Genomic DNA, 22,054 nt, shown 5'->3' with positions numbered 1-22,054 from the left:
TATTTGAGAAATAAGTTGCCAGATTCCTTAGTTTATTACCGTCGGAGCAAAAAGCGACACGGGAGGGACATACGACATACAATATATATAGCAATTTTCAAGCTAAAAAATTGGTATGCGGTCTATTTGTGACTACCAACCCCTACAAAGAGGGGGTGAATTTTTATATGGGACTTTTCGCAGTTTTCAAGGTAAGAAGCTAACAATTGGTAAGTACATTAGGAATGGGAAATCCTGTTACCCCTAATTGAACGCGAGCGAAGTCACGGGTAAAAGCTAGGAGTAGACAGTTGGATGGAATTGTTATCATACTTGAACTTTCTCGCGGTTTGTGTTATTAACGATATTTTCCAATGAGTCATTCGTGACTCATTAGTTTATAACCACACACATAATATACATACGCTCCCCACTTGTCCGGCCAAACAGTTACCTAATGCTATTTGCGGCAAATATACACTAAGGCAAAAAAGCGATATTGAATAGAACCTACAGCCTAGCCAGTGTAATACACTAGGTAATCTTCTTCTATCGTGTAGCTTGTGAGATAGATTACCAGCCCCATCAACCCTGGTGTCAGGGTTACTCATGGCTCATGTAACGACTACATACTTACATTAGTAAATAGTAACCGGGCCCAACGGCTTAACTTGCCTTCTGAAGCACGGATCATCTTACTTTCGGACAATCAGGTGATCAGCCTGTAATGTCCTAACCAAACTAGGGATCGCAAAGTGATTCTTATGATATGTCCCGACCGGGATTTGACCCGGGACCTCCGGATCGTGAGCTCAACGCTCAAACCGCTGGACCACAGAGGCCGGTAATAATCATCATCATCAGCCCATTAACGTCCACACTGCTGGGGCACGGGCCTTCCCTATGGATGGATAGGGAGATCGAGCCTTAAACCATCACGCGGGCCCAGTGCGGATTGATGGTTATTAACGACTGCTAATGCAGCCGGGGCCAACGGCTTAACGTGCCTTCCGAAGCACGGAGGAACTCGAGATGAAAACTTTTTTTGTGGTCACCCATCCTATGACCGGCCTTTGCGAAAGTTGCTTAACTTCGACAATCGCAGACCGAGCGCGTTTACCGCTGCGCCACCGAGCTCCTCAACTACCGGTAATAATATGTTCGCTTATTCTTAAACCACACGTAAAAGGTGGATAAAATATTTTACTTAAGATTACTTTTGGGGCAAAGGGAGTGTTACTAGTTTCCTTAGAATAAGGAATAATACTACACATAGAACAGCAAACTCTCCGCTCCCCACCAGCGGCTGAGCTAGGTTTACCTCACCCCCTCGAACATAGTTTAGACTTGAATCATATGGCGTCAGAACACACACAGATGCGCGTGTACGATAACGTCAATGTGTGGTGTCTGTGTAAAACAAGGTTGTTTGTATGAAGTGTCAGGGGTGTATTCATCATCATCATCAATTTAAGAGCCACGCTCTTGTCGGTGTAGCATTTTTCTCCATGCTACTTTTTTAGGGAAAAATAGGGCAGTGGTTTCCTTCTTGCCTTCCGCCCCGCAGTACTCTGTCTGACGCGAGTGGGATGGCGCCCAGAGTAGTCTATTACAAAGCCATACTACGACTCCTGTCCTCCGCCTCTGAATAGTACTGACAGTTACTGCTGCCCTCTGTCAGCTTCCAGGTTACAGTCCCTGTGACTTGCCCCTTCCGTCCAAGTCGTCCGTTCGTTCCGTCGGCGTGCTATTAGAGAGTGTTAATAAAAATCCGTAATAGCTGTGTTCGAAGAACGTGTAACTTACGTATGATCACGGGTTCCAATCCCGGCTCAGCCTCTGAACCACTGAACGACTTTATAAGTTTGAATTCATGCTTGGATTTAGATATTGGATATCACGTGGTTTCCATAGGATTTGTGCCCGGTTCATGGCAAAAGTCTCGCCGCGTATTACATACCTACATGGGCCTTTTTTTTTGACGTGACTTATTGTCGATTTGCCGCAGATGGCATTAACTACTTGGCCGGACTAATGGGGAGCGCTGAAGGCTCTCACCCGGTACAACGTTTAAGACAACAGGCCTGAGGGTTCCCAGTTGGGCGTGAACCTCGGCTCAGGGCGTCGTCTGAGAGGAAAAATATTTGAAAGAATTAATCGACCCTGGCGGGGCAATTGTCGACCACGCCGGCGGGGTCGGTATAGGGGTCCTGAAGTGTTTGGTGTGGCTGCCTCTATGGCTAGAGTAATCGGGTCGTCGTGGTCGTATATTACGTCCTTCGGACGCCGATACTTTTCAGTACCGTCCCTAAGCGAGATGTATTCGGAAGCCTACATGGGACATAAACATAGCTAGCAAGGAGTGGGTGTATTAACTATACAACTCTGCCTACCCCTTTGATGATACAGGCGTGATGCTGTTTATTAGCAGACCCGGCAAATATTGTCCGATTGTAGAGCCACCTTCCCTTTTTTGTAATAAGATAGCCCATTATGTGGGCGATGGGGCGGCCATCATACGGTCATAACTATTTCAGGACCAAAAGTGTCTGAAAGTTGTCTTCTTATTAGTTGAGGCCCTACCCAACCCATTACAGTTTACGGGTGTGAGTTTATGTACCTACTTATGTAGGTATCTTTTTTATCTGTTCGACCGGAAACAAGGAAGTGTAGTCAGACTTAATTATCAAAACAACTAAAAGGAAAGGAACCCCGCCGGCTACTATCTCCTCATGAAAATACATTAACCCACGTTTACACTAGGCGACATTTGTCGAGCGACATGGTGACAATCGTGTGTCACCATCAGTGATGCGTCGTACCCGGGAAAGTTCCCAAAGTGGAAATATTCCTGTCACAAATTGTAAATTGTGGGCACTCTTTGTCTTCACTTATCACTATGTAACACATAAATGCTGTAAGTATTATGACTGTCTGTTGTCCAAAATAAAATAAGAAAATAAAAAAAAAATAAAAACATAATAATAAGATAAGATAAATAAGATAGTAAGGACTCCAGCTGCTTAATTTTTTACAAATTGTTCTTCCTTGTACTCTGTTTCTATCTAAGTACCTAAAGGTTGTCCGGATCGTGAGCCCAACCCTAAAACCACTGGACTCTCTGAAGAGAGTCAGCTGGGACCGCCCACCTTAGCCGCAAGGGAAAGGAAAAGAACCACACGCGGCCTCACTGTGGCTCTTGGATAAAAGCCCACCCTGGAGGGCTCTTGGGTTTCTCTTCACTCCATTATAAAAGCTATGACCCTCGGCAAGGCGGGAACCCATCAGGAGGGTAGAAACCCCTAGGCCAATCTTGGTCGGAAGTTGGAACAATGGAACTTAGTGATACAAGCGAGGTGGTTAATTATTTATTATTCTATCAATGTCAAGGCTATCAGAAATATTTTTAATTGCAATTCAAAATAAATTATAGGTTGCTATCAGCCCGCATGGCGGATTTTTATTAATTAAATTATTCGGGTCATTACCAACAAGATTAAATAAATAATTATACCACTGTAAAAAATAAGTCTTCCTCGATGTAAACTTTTGCAGAGTGGAAGTGGAATTAGTTAATTAGAACTCTATGATATCTGCCCGCCCCAAGGGGAAATAAGCGGGATGTTATGCAAACCTTTGAATTTTTAAAATACGTATGCGTTTCGATGTGCAATACTGCTATGAGCACAACTATTGTACTTGCATCGAAACGCGTAGGGATTTAGGTATTTTTGCTATTTTTTGCATGCATAATATGCAAAATCCGTAAAACAGCAATCATACTTGGTCCTTGAATCATAATTTGAAAAAAAAAAAACGGAAAGATTATTCTACAAATGATGAGGCTTTATGTCTTTAGATCTAGACTTTGCAATGGCAACACACAAAAAAAAATATAAATGTCGAAGTTTGACATTGACAGTCAAGTTAATTGTTTACGTTTTATTTCCACTCAGTCGTTTCCGCATAAAAATTCCGTTATTCCTTGACATAATAACAAAAGGATAAACAAATAAGACTTACTATTAGACGCTAACGAACAAATATTTACAATGGAAAACCTTAAGAACATTTGGAAGCCGGAATGTGAGTTGGAAGGTAGATTGCAATGCCGGAAGAAACATCGAAATTTTGTTTATGTTCATTTTTTTATTTCAGTGTATAGGATTCAGGTGGAAGCGCCAGCTCCTAAGAGAGTGATTTGTGAGAACTGTCCAGACAGGCCTGAGTTCTACGGGAAGGAATATCACGGCGTAATGGGCCACAAAGAAGCCACATTGTTACTTGAAGGGGAACCTAACGGGGCCTTTCTAATTAGAAAAGGGAATGAGTACAACGACTTTTATACTTTAACTTGGAGGTAACTGATGTTTTTTTTTGTTTATTCACTTAATATTTTGTTAAACTGGGGGTAAAAAAAAAACAATATTTCCTGATGATTGGCTTTGTGTAGTTCATAAAAGTGTATAAGAGATTATACATTGTTTTAAGTTTACGCGGTTATTATCATAATTAAAACACAATAACGGGTTCTTACCGCGTTTGAAATAGGGATATGAGACTCCCGATATTTCGACACTTTTGCAAGTGTCATGATCACGGGATGACTGATGAAACGCGGTAAGAACCCGTTATTATGTGTTTTAATTATTGTATAAGAGATTGTCTTTTTATCTATAATGGGAGTTCCATCTTAGGACTTCTAGACTGTCATAGGTGACTTGTGATTCGGATGCATTTTTTTACCGTACATCCTGTATGTACACCTCTTATTAATAATATTTAATATAAAATATGTATATTTATTTAGTTTATAATATTTTCAGATTTGATGACAAAATACACCATTACAAACTTTACTATGATGGCACTCACTATATAAAAGACAAACGTTACGATACAATATACGACTTGGTGGCTGACGGTCTGATCACCTGCCACATGGAGCTGAAGGCACACCACATCCTCGAGATGATCAATTCACGAGCCAGCTACACAGAGAGCCCTTACGTCACGCTTAATCGGAGGAAACTGAATACTCTTACTAAAATGCAACAGTACGTATATTATTATATTTTTTTGAAAAGGTTAAAAAACCTAGCAGTTACCTGCAACTTAGGTGAAACTCAATTACTAAAACTATACAAGTTTCATATAAACTTTTTCACCCTTTTTACCCCCTTAGGGGTTGAATTTCGCAAAATGCCGTCTTAGTCAGTACCTTCTTCCTAAAAGGAACCCCCATGCAAAATTTGTGACTCTGAGAGACTACTTTCTGAGATTTTAAAAATAATAATAATAAAAAAGCCAACATAACGTGTATGTGTGTACAAGTTTAATGGAATTGTACTAAGGCTAAGCTTGAAATAATTAGTATAATATCGAGAGAGAACAAATGAACATCTACATAAGACAGGGATAAGTGGTTGACAGATGACAGAATGTAAAATGTCACACAGTTTGACATTGTGATAAAGGGTTGCCATATTTAACAATCTCATGGTTCTAAGGAATTGTGCCCAATTAATGGTAATAGGTTCACCCCATATTATGTGGGCCTTGAACTTAGCTGAAGAGGACTGGGTGTTTATATCGTACACCTCTGCCTACCCTCTCGGGGATGCTGCCGTGATGTTGAGTTTATTGTTTGTAATTATTTTGCAGGTCTTCCAATAAATCAAGTCCTATAATAAGCAAGACAGAGCACAGAACCGAAGAAGCTGTCAGTAAAATAGACCTACCATCACCGGATGAAAACCCGCTGTTGACAATGAAATATTCAAAGCCCCATAATTTCAAAGTACACACATTCAAAGGTCTGAATTGGTGTGAACTGTGCGCTAATTTCCTGTGGGGGTTTACTGCACAGGGTGTCAAATGTGAAGGTATGAGACTACTGTTTTTTGTGCAATTTTATCCGAGGCCTCAGAGAAAATACAGGGTGTTAGTGACATCGTAACGAAAACTTTGAGGGCTCAATCAGACCATGATTCTGAGTTGATATCAAGTGGAATTTTCCCTTTGATATCGACTCAGAATCATTGGAATTTTCCCCCAAAAGTATGGATCTGAAAATAATAAGGAAAAAGAAAAAAAAATGATAAAACTTGATACAACAGTGTGAAGAGGCTCACCCTATTGCTTGTTTTATACAATTGCATTTAAATAAATGAAACTACGCCGACTGTCCCAATTGGAATGTAGTTGCTAGCTTATGTTTAAGTATATTTCAATAAGTGAAGTTAAAAATAACTTAATATAAAAAAATTATAAAAAGAAATATTTATTTATTTTATTTATTAAATTTTCAGACTGCGGTTTCATAGCACATTCAAAATGCTCAGAGAGAGTGCCAAACCACTGCGTACCAGACCTGAAGAAACTGCGGGGGGTGTTCGGGATAGACCTAACCACGTTGCTGAATGCACACTCCTCCACACTACCCTTCGTCGTGAAGAAGTGTGTCACCGAAATTGAAGCCAGAGGGATGGACTCTGAAGGCATTTATAGGGTGTCTGGTTTCGCGGACGAGATCGAAGCGTTGAAGATGGCTTTTGATAGAGGTAAAGGTGTTATATAAAGTTACAACCCCATTTAGCTGTCGTTCCTACCGTGTGTGAGTGAGACAGACAATCCGCGTGCGCTCCCTTACTCCTTAAAGGCTTACGGACATTTAGACTAAAGTGAGATCAAGGATGGTGGTAAGGTGGTCGACGTCGATACGAAATGGTGCGGGGCGGAGAATGTCCGCCCTTATACGTAATTCCGAACCTAACTAAACTAGGGATTACGGATTACAGTATGTCCCTACCGGAATAGGCTAGTTTCCAACTAGTCAAATCAGTTACTTTTTACTAAACGTCAAAACACGAAATTACTATGGAATTTGTATGAAAAAGCACTCTGTGACGTCATAGAAAAACGTGACAAAATGTCGGACTTATTATTACGTTTTTCTTGATTAAAATTCATAAATAAGTTTAATAGAAAAAAGAAAATGTTTTTCGTTAGTTTTAGATGTGTCTTTATTTAGTAATCAGAATTTCATAATTTATCTTGAACCTAGTACACGACCCAATTTGAACCCAGAACCACACCCCGGACACTTCGTACGAAACACGTCGTTTTACAAACACTACACATTGACGTTATCGTACACGCGCATCTGTGTGTGTGACGTCTGACGCCCATACGATTGAAGACTAAAGTAAGACCGAGGGGGTGAGGTAAACTTGGCCAGCCGCTGGTGGGGAGCGGAGAGTTGCCGTTCTATACGTAGTATTATTCCTTATTCTGTGCTGTGACGGCCGGCGTCGTAAGCCGAGAGCTCAACCAGCAGAGCATTGGACGTTGTGTGATAAAAACGTCGTATTTTGTTTGTAGACGGTGAAGCGGCCGACTTGAGTGTATACAGCAACATCAACGTGGTGGCCGGGGCACTCAAACTGTACCTGCGGTTGCTCCCGGTCCCGCTCATCACGTACGAGGTGCATCCCAAACTGGTGCAGGCTATACGTACGTTTATTTTGCTATTGGCCCCGATTCCTGCAGACACCGCCTAATTTTATTTTAGGTTATATCCGTCATTTTCGTATCCGTCGAAAAGGAAAGGGACGGATGATTCACAGCTCTTAATTTTAGGAAGAATGAGTAAATTAATGTGTCGGGTTATTGACTGACGTAAAATTTTTAGACGGTTGGTTTAGATTTGTGCTTAAAATTGACGTGTGTTCCATAAATTTTATGCTTGTCGATTACCCGTCCCTTTCCTTTTCGGCGGATAAGAAAAGGACAGATATAACTTAAAATAAAATTAGATGGTATTTACAGGAATTAGCACCATTATTATTAAACTAGTATCATATCCATCTTAGGACTTCGTATCAACAGTGGCTGCAAGTTGTCTTTGATTACTTGTGGCTCTGCCCACCCCATTTGGGATTACGGGCGTGAGTTTATGTATGTATGTATGTATTAAAATAGTTTTCATCTCGAGCTCCTCCGTGCTTCGGAAGGCACGTTAAGCCGTTGGTCCCGTCTGCATTAGCAGTCGTTAATAACCATCAATCCGCACTGGGCCCGCGTGGTGGTTTAAGTCCCGATCTCCCTATCCATCCATAGGGAAGGCCCCTGCCCCAGCAGTCGGGACGTTAATGGGCTGATGATGGTTAAACCAACGACCATGCAACTCCGTCTGAGTACATGTCTTTATAAATTGTTTGTGTACCTTTTGTTTTAATGTTGGGAAATGCGTTACGCGTACCACGCCGCCCGGGGGGCGCCCGTGGTTATGTGGGACTCCCCGGGTGTCGGCACCCGGTATACCCACTAAAACCCAACGGTGTTCCTCCTTGCCGCCGTGGTGCTAACCTAACCTAACCTCAAATGATTCAAAAAGAAAAGCAAAGCAACCACTGTCCTTACAATTAAAGAGATTTTACAACGGGAATATTCCCACTCTTTGGGAACATTCCCGGGAACGGCACATGGCTGGTTGATGGGATCCCAGAGAAATCCAGGGCAACCCTCAAATATTTGTCATTTGATATAGTGTAAGTTTTATCAATCAATCAATCAATAATACTTTATTGCACAACAACATATACAAAGGACGGCCTTATTGCTAAACAGCAATTTCTGCCAGGCAACCTTAGGTTAGGTTTTATTTTTGTTTGTAATTGTTTATTTTATATTTATGTAATATTTGATCTACTCTGAACCGGCGTGCGTGTATGAAGCGATTGATAAAATATGTGGAGGAAGCAAGAAGTGTGTCAGGATCGAAGCAAATGGAATTCCATAGTCTCTGCTTACCCCGGTGGGGAATAGGCGTGAGTTTATTGTAGCTGGGGCGTCCTCAAATAATAAATATTTTCTTTCTTTTTTTCTCTATGTGAGTATTATTATGATTCCAGCAGGCGCCTGGATTCCTTTCGTATTTGTAATCAAAAATAAAAAAACGGTATTGGTTTTTGAAAGTGTAATTAGAATACATAACATAAACATAACATAAACTGCCTATATACGTCCCACTGCTGGGCACAGGCCTCCCCTCAATCAACCGGAGGGGGTATGGAGCATACTCCACCACGCTGCTCCACTGCGGGTTGGTGGAGGTGTTTTGTGTAATTAGAATATTTTATTTATTTTCAGAAATGAAGACCACAGTGGTGCAGGTGTCAATGTTGCGAGAGTGTCTGGATCTACTGCCGCCTGCGCACTTCAACTGCTTACAATATATGGTGCAACATTTACACAGGTAACACACAAACTCTACATTGCATAATAATTAATTTAAGAGACTTAACATCTTCGTTTACATAAGCTCACGACTATATCCCGATTGGGGTAGTCAGAGGTACATCCATCGCAAGATGAACTAATTAGAACACACATCGCACTGAGCTCTCTGTTAAGACTACCAGTACCCACACTCGCTTGAAATCGTGGTTACCATGGTTACGCCCCGCCGATTTGCTATTAGGCCTCAAACTGGATGACAGCGGCAGCGGCGCGGCGGCGGCGGTGCGGAGAGCGGCGCGTTCAAATGCTAAGATTTATATTGAAGTGTTCTCGATGGCAGCGGCGCGGGGGGCGGGGTACGAGCGGTGCGCTCTAGTCGAGCGGTGTCTCTGCGTTTGAAACTCGCCTTTTTGTTTCCTTTGTTCATTATAGGGATTCAGATCTTCTTTTGCCCATAATAAATCGTACGAAACAAAAGAACTACAATCGAAAATGCGTTGTCGCCGTTTCGACATCGCGTCCATTTGAGACACAACTGTATACCGCCGCAACACCGCGCGATCTGCCCGCTGGCATCGAGAACGGAACAGCGGCCGCCGCGCCGCTCCCCACGCCGCTATCGCCGCCGCGCCGCTGCCGCTGTCATCGGCAAACGGGAGTTGGTGGGGAGTAACCATAGTAACCACCCGTGACCTGAACTGTAGAAATAACATGCGCAACATAACATTTTGTCACGGTCATTTTTTCGATTCTGATGATGTATATGTCACCGTAAAATTGTAAATAACGTTAGATTATAATCTATCTCGCGAGATTGTGAACTGTCGAAAAATTGTGAAACGTAATATACTGCTTACAGTTTAACGTATTATTATTCGTCAGATTATAATCTATCGAAGTAAAACTGTTAAATCACAATCTTACAATTGTCAAATTGTCAACTGTCCGACGGCTGTCCCTGATTGGTCGGCCTTACAGTAGACCGTTCTGTGTCCATAGAGTTAGGAATAAAACACAGGTGTCAGTCAATTAAAATAAATGCTCTTCAAGATTGTGAAATCAAGTACGTATTTATTAATTATTTAGTAAGTAATCAATAATTCTGACATCACATGGTAAGAAAAAATGTATCAAAATTAAAAAATCTGAAACGTATCATTCAATATACTTTTCGTGTGTAAGATAAACATGCTGGCGGCATAGGGGTGGCCCAAGGGCCACCCCCGCCGCACCCTAACCTACTGTTATGCCTTGTAAAAATTATGACAAAACACTATTATTCTAAAAAAGAATTATGGATATCTATTTATTAATCCCAAAAATAAGTTATACCTAACAAACCAGTATTCCTAGATGTTATTATGGGAAAGTAAAACTATTATGCTAAAAAACGTTATGCAAAAAGGATTATGATAATTAAAATTATGACAAAAACATTTATGCATTTTAAGAGAATCCCAAATTAACATTATGCTCACTCTAATAGTTTTGTAACTCTATGGTATAGCACGCGAGGTGCGTTTCGTATCACAATTTGACGGTTTCACTTCGATAAATTATAATCTACCGAAAAATAATACGTTAAATTGTAAGCAATATGATACGATTCATAATTTTTCGACAGTTCACAATCTCGCGAGATAGATTATAATCTAACGTTATTTACAATTTTACGGTGACATATATATGTCGTTTTGGCGATTGGTGCTAATATGTGAACCCAAATAAGTCATGTTCTGTCAAAATACGAACAAAATCACGTGGCACGCATGTTAGGGAAAAAACAAACTTATTTTCGACAAAATGTATTGAATCGATTGATAATTTTATCACGTTGCGCATTTTAGCCCTGCTGGACGCATCAATGGAATAAGAACATCTGATATGCTCAAAACTGACAGCTAGCATTTCAAGGTTAGCCCAGCTGACGTCATCCCAACCTATGTTGCCATTTCGTAAAAAAAAATTACCCATGTCCAATGTTTTTAATTTACTTTGCAAGGAAATTTTGTACTTTTAGTAAAAGATTTACGTACAGTTTTAATGATTTTTGTATATGTGGCAAATAATAGTAATTAAATACATTAGTCAGTAATTCACCTGATTGTCCGAAAAAGTAAGTTGATTCCGTGCTTCGGAGGGCACGTTAAGCCGTTGGTCCCGGCTATTAGCCGTAAAAATACCTCCACCAACCCGCAGTGGAGCAGCGTGGTGGAGTATGCTCCATACCCTCTCCGGTTGATTGAGAGGAGGCCTGTGCCCAGCAGTGGGACGTATATAGGCTATTTATGTAGTCAGTAATTCACTTAATTTTCAATAATAAAATTTACGTCCTTGGAATGTTGGAGATACCATTTTAATGGTAATACTTACGTCATCGAGGGCTAGCAATGGCGGCTTGTCATAGAGCATACATACGGTCACGAGCATTAATATGTATACACTTTGGTACCATGTCACATTAACTTTTTTGACAAATTGTACTGTAAGTCTCACTAAATGTCAAATATGTTAGAGTCCTAAAGTGGGTACATTATATTGCTCATGACTGTACATGGTCTTCTTATACCATGGACGCATCTACCTGGACAGGTAGATGTAATGACCGCTAACGTTAAATACGGTGTGCACTCGCAATGTATCCCCAGGGTGTCCCAACACGCGTCAGAGAACAAGATGTCAGCGCACAACCTGAGCACCGTGTTCGCGCCCACGCTGGTGGCCACGCCGCCCGCAATATCCGACCTCGCCGCAGAGATCCGCGCACTGCAGACGCTCATCGAACACTGCGCGCTCATATATCACCAGCAACACTAGATAGACACACATACATTTGTATATTCCACACCGGGTGAGTGCCACGGCTATCCCAATTGGGGTAGTCACAGGTACATCCATCGCAGAAGAAACTGCTCCCCATGTAATCCTGGAATGCACGGGAGTGTCAGCACAACGGGTATAAATCCTCAAAGAAATGGGGTCGCTCCGCGAAGCCTGTGAAAACCCCAGGAGGCTTCTGAGCTTCTGGAAGGAGATAGGTTGGCTTACGTATTCGCATAATGGGCCATCTTAGAGTGTAAATGCGGAAAACAGAGGCCACTAACATAACATCCATCGCAAGATGCACTCAGTACCCTTTCTGTACGTATTACTATTTCTATCGTAATGTTTTTTTTTACATAAAGCGTCACATATTTCACACTGGTTGACACATTCCCAGTCAGTGTCTAGCTATTAATCAACCTATTAATCATGGTATAAAAATAACCAGAGGGGTTAAAAAGGCCACTTCGAAGCAATTCATCTAAGAAAGCAATATTGCTATTTGACATTTGTTTGCATTGCGCACTTACTTTTATATGCGCAGATGTCAAATTGCAATATTGCTTTCTTAGATGAATTGCTTCAATGTGGCCATTTTAATGCCCCAGGTGTGCTCAATCCTATGACAAGGCGCCATTGCTAGCTCTTTGACGTGTGTGTTACCATTAAATTGGTATCTCCAACATTCCAAAGACGTACATTTTATTATTGAAAATTAAGTGAATTACTGGCCCCGATTCCTGCAGACACCGCCTAATTTTATTTTAGGTTATATCCGTCATTTTCGTATCCGTCGAAAAGGAAAGGGACGGATGATTCACAGCTCTTAATTTTAGGAAGAATGAGTAAATTAATGTGTCGGGTTATTGACTGACGTAAAATTTTTAGACGGTTGGTTTAGATTTGTGCTTAAAATTGACGTGTGTTCCATAAATTTAATGCTTGTCGATTACCCGTCCCTTTCCTTTTCGGCGGATAAGAAAAGGACAGATATAACTTAAAATAAAATTAGATGGTATTTACAGGAATTAGCACCACTGACTAATGTATTTAATTACTGTTACTTGTCACGTATATATAAAAAAAAAACATTAAAATGTAAGTAAATCTTTTACTAAAAGTTCATAATTTCCTAGCAAAGTAAATATAAAAAAAAAAACAGGAACAATCAGGGCGGGATGACGTCAGCTGGGCTAACCTTGAAATGTTAGCTGTCACTTTTGAGCATACCTGGTATTCTTATACTATGCCTATTAATAATTACTACTTAATTCCTAATAGTAATATTTATGACTGATTTAGTTTTAAAAATAATGTTAAAAACTTCTGTATAAGTATTATTTAAAAACGCATTTATAATTATGAATCCTATTATAATCTCCCAAAATTGTTACATTCATTTTAGCTTGTGTGCAATATATATATAAATATTGGCCCCGATTCCTGCAGACACCTAATTTTATTTAAAGTTATATCCGTCATTATCTTATCCACCAAAAAGGAAAGGGATGGATGATTGACAACTTTTCATTTTATAATGAATGAATAACCCGGGAGAAATGTTATAGGCAACTCGCTGTTATGCAACCCGTTTTATGTTGTCAACTTAATTATGTCGGGCTATTGCCCATTATAGATTTTTGGAAGGGTTTTTAATATTTCTGCCTAAAATTGACGTGTTTAATAAACTCTATACGTGTCGATTACGTCCCTTTCTTTTTCAGCGGATAAGAAAATGACAGGTATAACTTAAAAAAAAATTAGATGGTATTTACAGGAACTAGCAGCATTACCTACATATATCAAAATTAAATTGTGATAATAAAAATAATAATTTATAAGAATAATTGGTCTTTCTAAAAGATATATTTATTTGATTTTTAGAACCATTCCAGGTTGTGTTATTTTAAGATTATTTACACAAAAAACAACCAAATGAGTTTTCTAATTAATAAGTTATTAATATGTATGATTTTTTACTTTTTTATATTTATCTCATATGAAATAAAAAATGAATCAATATGCATTAATGTAATTTTATTTATTCTTAATTTATCACAGATTCTTTTAGCACTTCTTTTTAGACTTCGTAGAGGCTGTTTCAGTGCCGTTTTGGAACTTTTTTAAATCTGCACAAAACAGAACCTGTAAAAAAGAAAATGTATTTATATAATTCTATACTTATTTGTTTTTTAAACAATAATAATAAAATAAAACTTTATTTAAAGGTTTCGTGCGATCTCTCTGGGCGGAAGGCAAGAGGGAAACCACTGTCCTATTTTTCCCTAAAATAGTAACATGGAGAATGCTACACCGACAAGAGCGTGGCTCTTAAATTTGTGATGACGATCTACTCTGAACCGGCGTGCGAGTGTGAAACGATTGATGAATGTGGAGGAAGCAAGAGAGGTTTATCAGATTCGAAGCAAAGGAATTTCATAGTCATTGCTTACCACGAAAATAAAGACGTGAGTTTATATGTACATAAGATCACGCCTTAATCCCTTTGGGGTAGGCAGAGATCACGGAATTCCACTTACTACTCTTGACATGTGCCCTATTTATCAAATTATTACAAGAATGTGTTAATTTGTAAATTACATGTTACAAGTGTCAATATTTATCTCACAAGTACATTTTACAATCCCTCAAATTTTTTGCTAAACGTAATTTACACGAACTTGTGGGTAACTTGTAGCTTGTGAACGTGTAGACTTGTAAGTTTTGATAAACAGGGCACTGGTCTTTCTTTAACACATCGTGGATCTGTGCCGTGTTCATCAAAACTTACAAGTCTACACGTTCACAAGCTACAAGTTACCCACAAGTACGTGTAAATTACGTTTAGCAAAAAAAGTAGAGGGATTGTGTGTAAAATATACTTGTGAAATAAATATTGACACTTGTAACTTATTTATTTATTTAATTTTAATTGGAAGACCAACCAATTGGAAGCTAACGATACAAAATAATAGTTAACAATAAAAACTAACAGCCATTTACAGGTCCTCACCTAAAAAAAAAAATGCTTGTAATTTACATGTGTAGTTTTGATACACACATTCTTGTAAACTAGCGGGCTTAGCACCGTAAGCGCGCGAATCTTTCTCGCCTCGACATACGTCACCCGTCACACTCTCACACAGTACTGCACAGAAAGAGACAGACGATCTCTGTCGCGGCGAGAAAGAGTCGCGTGATTACGGTGCTAGGCCCGCTGGGCTCCTAAGTTTTGATAAACAGGGCACTGATCGTGGTATGTACAGTCATGAGTTATATAATGTACCCACTTTAGGACTCTGTCGCACTAACATATTTGACGTTTAGTGAGACTTACAGTTCAATTTCTCAAAAAAGTTAATGTGACATGGTACCAAAGTGTATACATATTAATGCTCGTGACCGTACGGCTGAGGCGTCCTCTTCCAACCCTACCACTTACACCCACATCATAACTCGTTTCTACTTTCATTCGTTATGTATGTATGTAAAAAAAATATGTTACGTACCGTATGCGCCCAACCAGTGTAATCGCCATATAGCGCGCGGAAATGATCACCGATTTCCACGTACATTTTCTCCGTCACGCTCTTCTTGCCTCGCAGGTGGGGCAGGTAATGTTGGGCCGCTATTTGGTACACGTGGGTGTCAACCGGCAGGGCTGATAGGTGGCCCAGCGACATGAGGCATATACAGTCTGCTACCTGGAAAGTTATAATCATCACGCCTGTATCCCCTAAGGGTAGGCTTAGGCAATATGGCAAATAGACACTCTTTGCTATATTGTCACACAGCTGTTTATAATACTATACATATAAAACTTAATAAAATTATGAAAATTAAAAATCAAAAATAAATAATAGTCAGGCATAAAAATGGAACACACGTCAATTTTAGGCAGAAGTTTATAAAACCCCTCCAAAATTTTATGTTAAGTTGACAGCACACGTCAAACGGGTTGCATAATAATAATTATGAGTGAGACGCCTATTTTGTTCGCCCGGGTTCATAAAAAACTATAAAAACTTAAAAAAAGCGCAAAAAAAAACTTAATAAGATTTGAGAACTGTGCGGCTCCCGCGTAATGTGCGCTCGAAATTTAAATGGTCATTTCGCGCGGTTTTTGTTTATTTATTCATTTCGGCATGGAATATAACATTAGCAACCCAACACCTACCTTGGGCCCTATGCCCTGCAGTTTCATGAGCTCAGCCCTGGCTTCCTTATACTTCATTTCCTTCAGAGCTGCGAACCAGTTCTCGCCACCAGCATCCACAATAGCTGCAGCCGATTTCTGGATGAACTTCGCTCTGTAGCCAAATCCTAGCTTTCTTAGTTCTGATTCTACCTGTAAAAATGCCATGGTATTTTTTTTAATTCAAAAAGGATTAATGGAAATGAGGTTGTTGCGTCGCTTCTTTGGTGATAAGTTGGATGATAGAATTAGAAACAGTGTTAAAATAGAGAGAATAAGAATAGGAGATGCGTAAGATGATATTGTGACTAAGATTGAGAACGGAATGTTAAGTTGGTTTGGACACATAAAGTGGATGAAGGCGAACGAAAGCGGTATATAAGGCGAAGGTTGTTGATAAGTCTGGCCTATAGGAAGACCTAGAAGAATGTTGAACAAATTGGGGATGTCCTTAAAAAAGGTTTAGTACAATCTACTCTGAACCGGCGTGCGTGTATGAAACGATTGATAAATGTGGAGGAAGCAAGAGAAGTGTGTCAGGATCGAAGTAAATGAAACTCCATAGTCTTAGCTTACCCCGGTGGGAAATACGCGTGAGTTTATGTGTGTATGATCTTTGGACAGAGATAACTAACACTAAGATGAACAATACTGAACAAAAGATTAATTCCATAGTCTCTGCATTAAAATTAAGACAGCCACACACAATCGACGCATGTAAACCACACATTACATTAGGCTCGCCTCACACATGGAACTAAAACATAGCTGGCAAGGAGTGCCTAAGGGATAGGTATACGAAAACACCTATGAGGCTGCCATGATAGCTCGGGGTGTTCAAAGCCTTGTTAAAAATTTGAGAAAAAAAAGTGATGTATTATATAATAATAATAAAAACACTTTATTGCACACAAATTCACAAAACATTTACAGGACAAACTTATTCTAAGGTGGGCAAAGGCGGCTAAGAGCGATCTCTTCCAGACAACCTTTGGCAGAGGATATAGTACACTTGTACAGCTGCAGTGTAGCGTGCAAAAAAGTAAAATAACATAAGAGAAGAAAAAAAAAGTCATACATCTCTGTCTGCACCTTTACATGTGTCTATACATGTGTGATGTTATGTTATATTATTAAAAATGAAGAGTGCAGTACCTGTGGCTGTGACAGCTTCTCGGCTTCAGGAAATGCGTGGTAAGTGATTCCCTCATACTCACATATTACCTCCCCATAATGAGTACACAGCTTCTCTACTAAACTGGATATCCTAAAATTAATATTATAACTATTTGTATTATATTATATGTGTGTTGGCACACAGGTTTAACATTTTAAAGCTTATACTTTAAAATGTAACTTCTATGTCTGATAAAAGGCTATAAATAAATATGTGTTATAAATGTGTACCTAATAAAAATTAAATACTTTGTCATATATCACTAATTTTGTGTGTAACCAACTAAAAGTCATATAGTCATCTTATAGCGAAAACTATGTAAGTGCTTTTTTAGAAAAATCACATTCTTATTATGTTTTACTAGCCTGGATTGTCCCACTGCTGGGCAAAGGCCTCTTCTCTGAGCTTCCACTTCTCCCTGTCCTGGGTGATCCCTCTCCCATCCATCTCAAAAGTATCCAGGTCATCTCTCATTGCATTCTTAATACTTATATTTATATTTTTTTCTGATTCTCTTTATGAAACAAACTTATGTGGACACGTCAAGTCTGAGTAACTTAAATCAAAACTAAGTATTCCCAAGGGAAAAGAAATTAAAAGCATATAGTTTTGAATTCAAACAGAAAAATAGCCTTTTCATCAGTTTGTATTTCGAAATAGAAGACTGGACTGTACTACTGTTTTTCCTTAACTTAAATAGGGATCTATTTATGTAACAGATATAGCCAGGAATAAAAAAAAAATGTAACAAGCTTACCTTGATATGTGATTATTCTGACTACATATAAAAGAGAACAAGTTCTCCACGGGTTCCTGATTCAACATTCTGATTCCATAAAACTGTTTACAAACTGATCTGAACAATTCATCTTTTTCAGACCATTCCTTATAATATTCACTTAAATTCACATCGAGACGGAAATAATCTTGAAGCAACTTCTTGTAAAGATCTTCGCTATCAACTTTTGCCACCCCGTTTTTTCTTTTCGTGCCAATTTTAGGCGTATCATTCAATAAACTGCCAATCACTTCATAATGCAAATAATCCTCTTTTTGTCGTAATTTCCAGACAGTTTTCGAGAAAACACCTAGCCATTCATCTGTGTCTTTATTGTGTGTCCATCTGAAAAGGAAATAAGTGTATTTTTAACGTTATTTAAACCAAATTCATGAAAATGAAATGCCATATAAATATTTACCTAAAGCTTTGACCGCCGTTTAATGTACCTATCAATTGAAGTTCTTGGCAATTGCACATTAATTTGTACCAAGTCATATTTAGAAATTAACACACTTTTCATTTAAAAATATCGTGTTATCTTTTTTATTTACAATAGCGGGAAACGTATCCAATCCAGTCGGCCGGCCAACGTGCGGCCAACTTTGACAGTTCACTGACTGACAGACATGACGTTTTATTTTCTTTGATATATTTAGTAGCAAAGAACTACGTTACACACAACCTTGTCGTTGGTAATTGATTTAATATTATTATAGCGTTGTTTAGTATACATATAGCGTCTTATGAAACTGTAAAATTGTTTTGGGTTTCGAACCAGAATTTCGTCCTACCAACTCCTCACATCGGTACTGAAAAGTATCGGCGTCCGAAGGACGTAATATACGATCCCGACGACCCGATTACTCTAGCCATAGAGGCAGCCAATCAGCTCGCGACACCAAACACTTCAGGACCCCGATACCGACCACTGCCAGCCACCTTTCGGATGTCGTCACCCCATCTAGTAGCCCAAGGGCGTCCTCACTACGTTTTCCATAGCGCGGTCTCCACTCGAGAACCCGTCTTCCCCAAAGGTTGCCGGTTCTTCAGAGGATTTTTTATGTTTTTTTTTTGGATGGTATCTATGCTTTTGAATAATTAAATCCTTGACGATCTTCGTCGATTTTGTACCTTTGCCGCATCCTTTTTCTTCTGTCGTGTGGGTTGTGAGGTGGATTACCAACCCCATCAACCTTGGTGTCAGGGTTACTATTAAGCCGCCAAATGCCCCTGACATGGCTCATGTAACGGCTACTACTTAACTTACATCAGTAAGTAGTAACCGGGACCAACGGCTTAACGTGCAGCATTCATTGATAGAGTGTTGTGGATTATTTCTGATTCCCACATGTCGATCGATGTACAAGTTGTCAGATGCAAATGATGAGACCAAGGAAGGAGACGTAGCGTAGGTACATAGTCATGAGCAATATCATGTATCCACTTTAGGACCCTGTCGCACTAACATATTTGACATTTAGTGAGACTTACAGTTCAATTTATCAAAAAAGTTAATGTGACATAGTACCAAAGTATATACATATTAATGCTCGTGACCGTACAGTCATGAGCAATATCATGTACCCACTTTAGAACCCTGTCGCACTACCATTATGTAACATGTAATGAGACTTATGGTTTAATTTGTCAAAAAAGTTAATGTGACATGGTTTCAAAGTGTATACATATTACTACTCGTGACCGTACCTGTACTGCGGCACGCTGAGAGGTGAGGATATGGTATCCCGACGTGCCGGCAGAGTAGGGGAATGATTGGTGATAAAGTAGAAGCAACAGCAAGCAGTAGTAGTATAGTTTATTAAAAACACTTCAAAAACTTAGTAACATAGTCACAAAAATAATAGTTCACAAAATACACATTTCACAAAAGGAGGGCACTGAGGAGGGTTTCAGAGGGCACGGCCCTAAACAGTATAATACGCTTGTTGTTTATATGAAGGTCAGGGATGCAGTGCGTCAAAAGTGAGTAAAATGAAAGGAAATGCGAATGGAATGGAATGAGAATTTCGTAATTTAAAATGATGATGGTCCGAACAAAAGGCCAGTATGTGCAGAGTTTGTACTCTGCTACAGTACTATACCTATAGGGAGCCCCCAAAAGTACCCATCCGTTATACTTTTTACAATTAGCATTTTGATTATAAATTAATGATTCGAACGGAAAAACCTTAACCTTATAGGTAGGTACAAAATTTAAATAATTTATTTATTTATTTATTTATTTATTTTATTTATTTATTTATAAGAAGCAAAGTTGTACAAATTAATTGTTGAACTCTGATAAACCAAACTAAGCACACAGGCCTGTGACTTGGTAATCAGGGTTCAAATTGATACGTATTTTATTTTTCGGAGGGCACGTTAAGCCGTTGGTCCCGGCTATTAGCCATAAAAACACCTGCACCAACCCGCATTGGAGCAGCTTGGCGGAGTATGCTCCATACCCCCTCCGGTTGATTGAGGAGAGCCCTGTGCCCAGCAGTGGGACGTATATAGACAGTTTATGTTTATGTTTTATTTTACGGCGACAACTAAAATTCGAAATCTATTAAGTAATTCCATTCATAACCGGTATTTATTCTGATTCATATATCCACGCTTTTTATAACGAAGGAGATCGAAGGATTGTGGGATTCCCACGGCCCAGCCTTCGGTACATTCGGTACTAGATGCCTATAATAAATATAACTTACATAACATCTACTCACTCACTACTATAGTAGGCAATTCGGTACTAGGGTAGTAAGGTAGGTAGGGTAGGTAGTGGTAGTACTATATTATAGGCAATCTATATCCCAATAAGCCTCCGTGGTCCAGTGGTTTGAGCGTTAGGCTCACGATCCGGAGGTCCCGGGTACAAATCCCGGTGGGGACATTACAAAATCACTTTGTGATCCCTAGTTTGGTTAGGACATTACAGGCTGATCACCTGATTGTCCGAAAGTAAAATGATCTGTGCATCAGTAAGTAATAACCGGGACCAACGGCTTAACGTGTCTTCCGAAGCACGGATCATCTTACTTTTTGGACAATCAGGTGATCAGCCTGTAATGTCCTAACCGAACTAGGGATCACAAAGTGATTTTTGTGATTTGTCCCCACCGGGATTCGAACCCGGGACGTATTGTGTTATGTAACTATAACATACTTAATTAAAGTCGATCTGTCTGTTTGTCCCGAGGTCACGAAGTCACGCCTATATCCCCGATGGGGTAGGCAGAGGTGTATAAGGGTATTACATCCACTCCACGCCAGCTATGTTTCCCATTTAATAGCGGTGTAGGGAGCACGCCTATTTTCACATCTATACGTAACATCTGATAAACAAATGTACACAGAGACGGTTTTAACTCTACCAGCGCTCTGGGCGAGATTTCTACGGCGCCCTCCAACTGTATTTCAAACCCATACGAAAAGAAAGAAAGCATTAATGAAAAAAAATATATTATTTATTTTTTTATTATATTTTAATTATAAAAATAATTTAATTATTAAAAAATAAAATAATTAAAATTATTTATTATAAAAAATAACCACTTATTAGAAAAAAAACTAATAAAATTTTACTTCTCTGGCCTTTCTATCAGCTCTCTTTTCAGCATCTCTTTTGCAGGCTGCGGCGCCCCTTTTATCCGGCGCCCTGGTCGATCGCCCAACCGCGCCCTACCCTTCTTCTTCTATCGTGTAGGTTGTAAGGTGAATTACCAACCCCATCAACCCTGGTGTCAGGGTTACTATTGAGCCGCCAAAGGCCCCTGACATGGCTCATGTAACGACTACTTACTTGCCTAATGTAATAATGGTTTACATGCGTCGATTGTGTATGGCTATCTTA

General features: G+C 39.5%; 3 protein-coding genes across 3 annotated transcripts in view; 2 read left to right on the top strand and 1 right to left on the bottom strand.

Moving 5' to 3' along the window:
- LOC126376242 (serine protease gd-like) overlaps positions 1–22,054 on the top strand; it is a 115,090-nt gene that overhangs the window by 72,041 nt on the left and 20,995 nt on the right. The gene's annotated exons all lie outside the window — the stretch shown is intronic.
- On the top strand, positions 3,906–12,443 carry LOC126376261 (beta-chimaerin). Its single transcript, XM_050023560.1, has 8 exons — positions 3,906–4,065; positions 4,138–4,339; positions 4,806–5,036; positions 5,644–5,864; positions 6,291–6,542; positions 7,363–7,494; positions 9,133–9,238; positions 11,871–12,443. The coding sequence occupies exons 1-8, from the start codon at positions 4,032–4,034 to the stop codon at positions 12,037–12,039; spliced, it is 1,347 nt and encodes a 448-aa protein (XP_049879517.1). The 5' UTR covers positions 3,906–4,031; the 3' UTR covers positions 12,040–12,443.
- Positions 14,113–18,787, bottom strand: LOC126376403 (N-glycosylase/DNA lyase). The gene is made up of 6 exons (XM_050023730.1): positions 18,617–18,787; positions 18,175–18,540; positions 17,396–17,507; positions 16,223–16,393; positions 15,555–15,749; positions 14,113–14,190 (listed from the first exon to the last, which is right to left on the bottom strand). The coding sequence occupies exons 1-6, from the start codon at positions 18,691–18,693 to the stop codon at positions 14,113–14,115; spliced, it is 999 nt and encodes a 332-aa protein (XP_049879687.1). The 5' UTR covers positions 18,694–18,787.

The sequence above is a fragment of the Pectinophora gossypiella genome, chromosome 20, assembly GCF_024362695.1.
Source record: "Pectinophora gossypiella chromosome 20, ilPecGoss1.1, whole genome shotgun sequence".
Taxonomy (NCBI): Eukaryota; Metazoa; Arthropoda; class Insecta; order Lepidoptera; family Gelechiidae; genus Pectinophora; species Pectinophora gossypiella.
The sequence above is the reverse complement of the archived record's forward strand: the minus strand, read 5'-3'. Positions and strand labels throughout refer to the sequence as shown.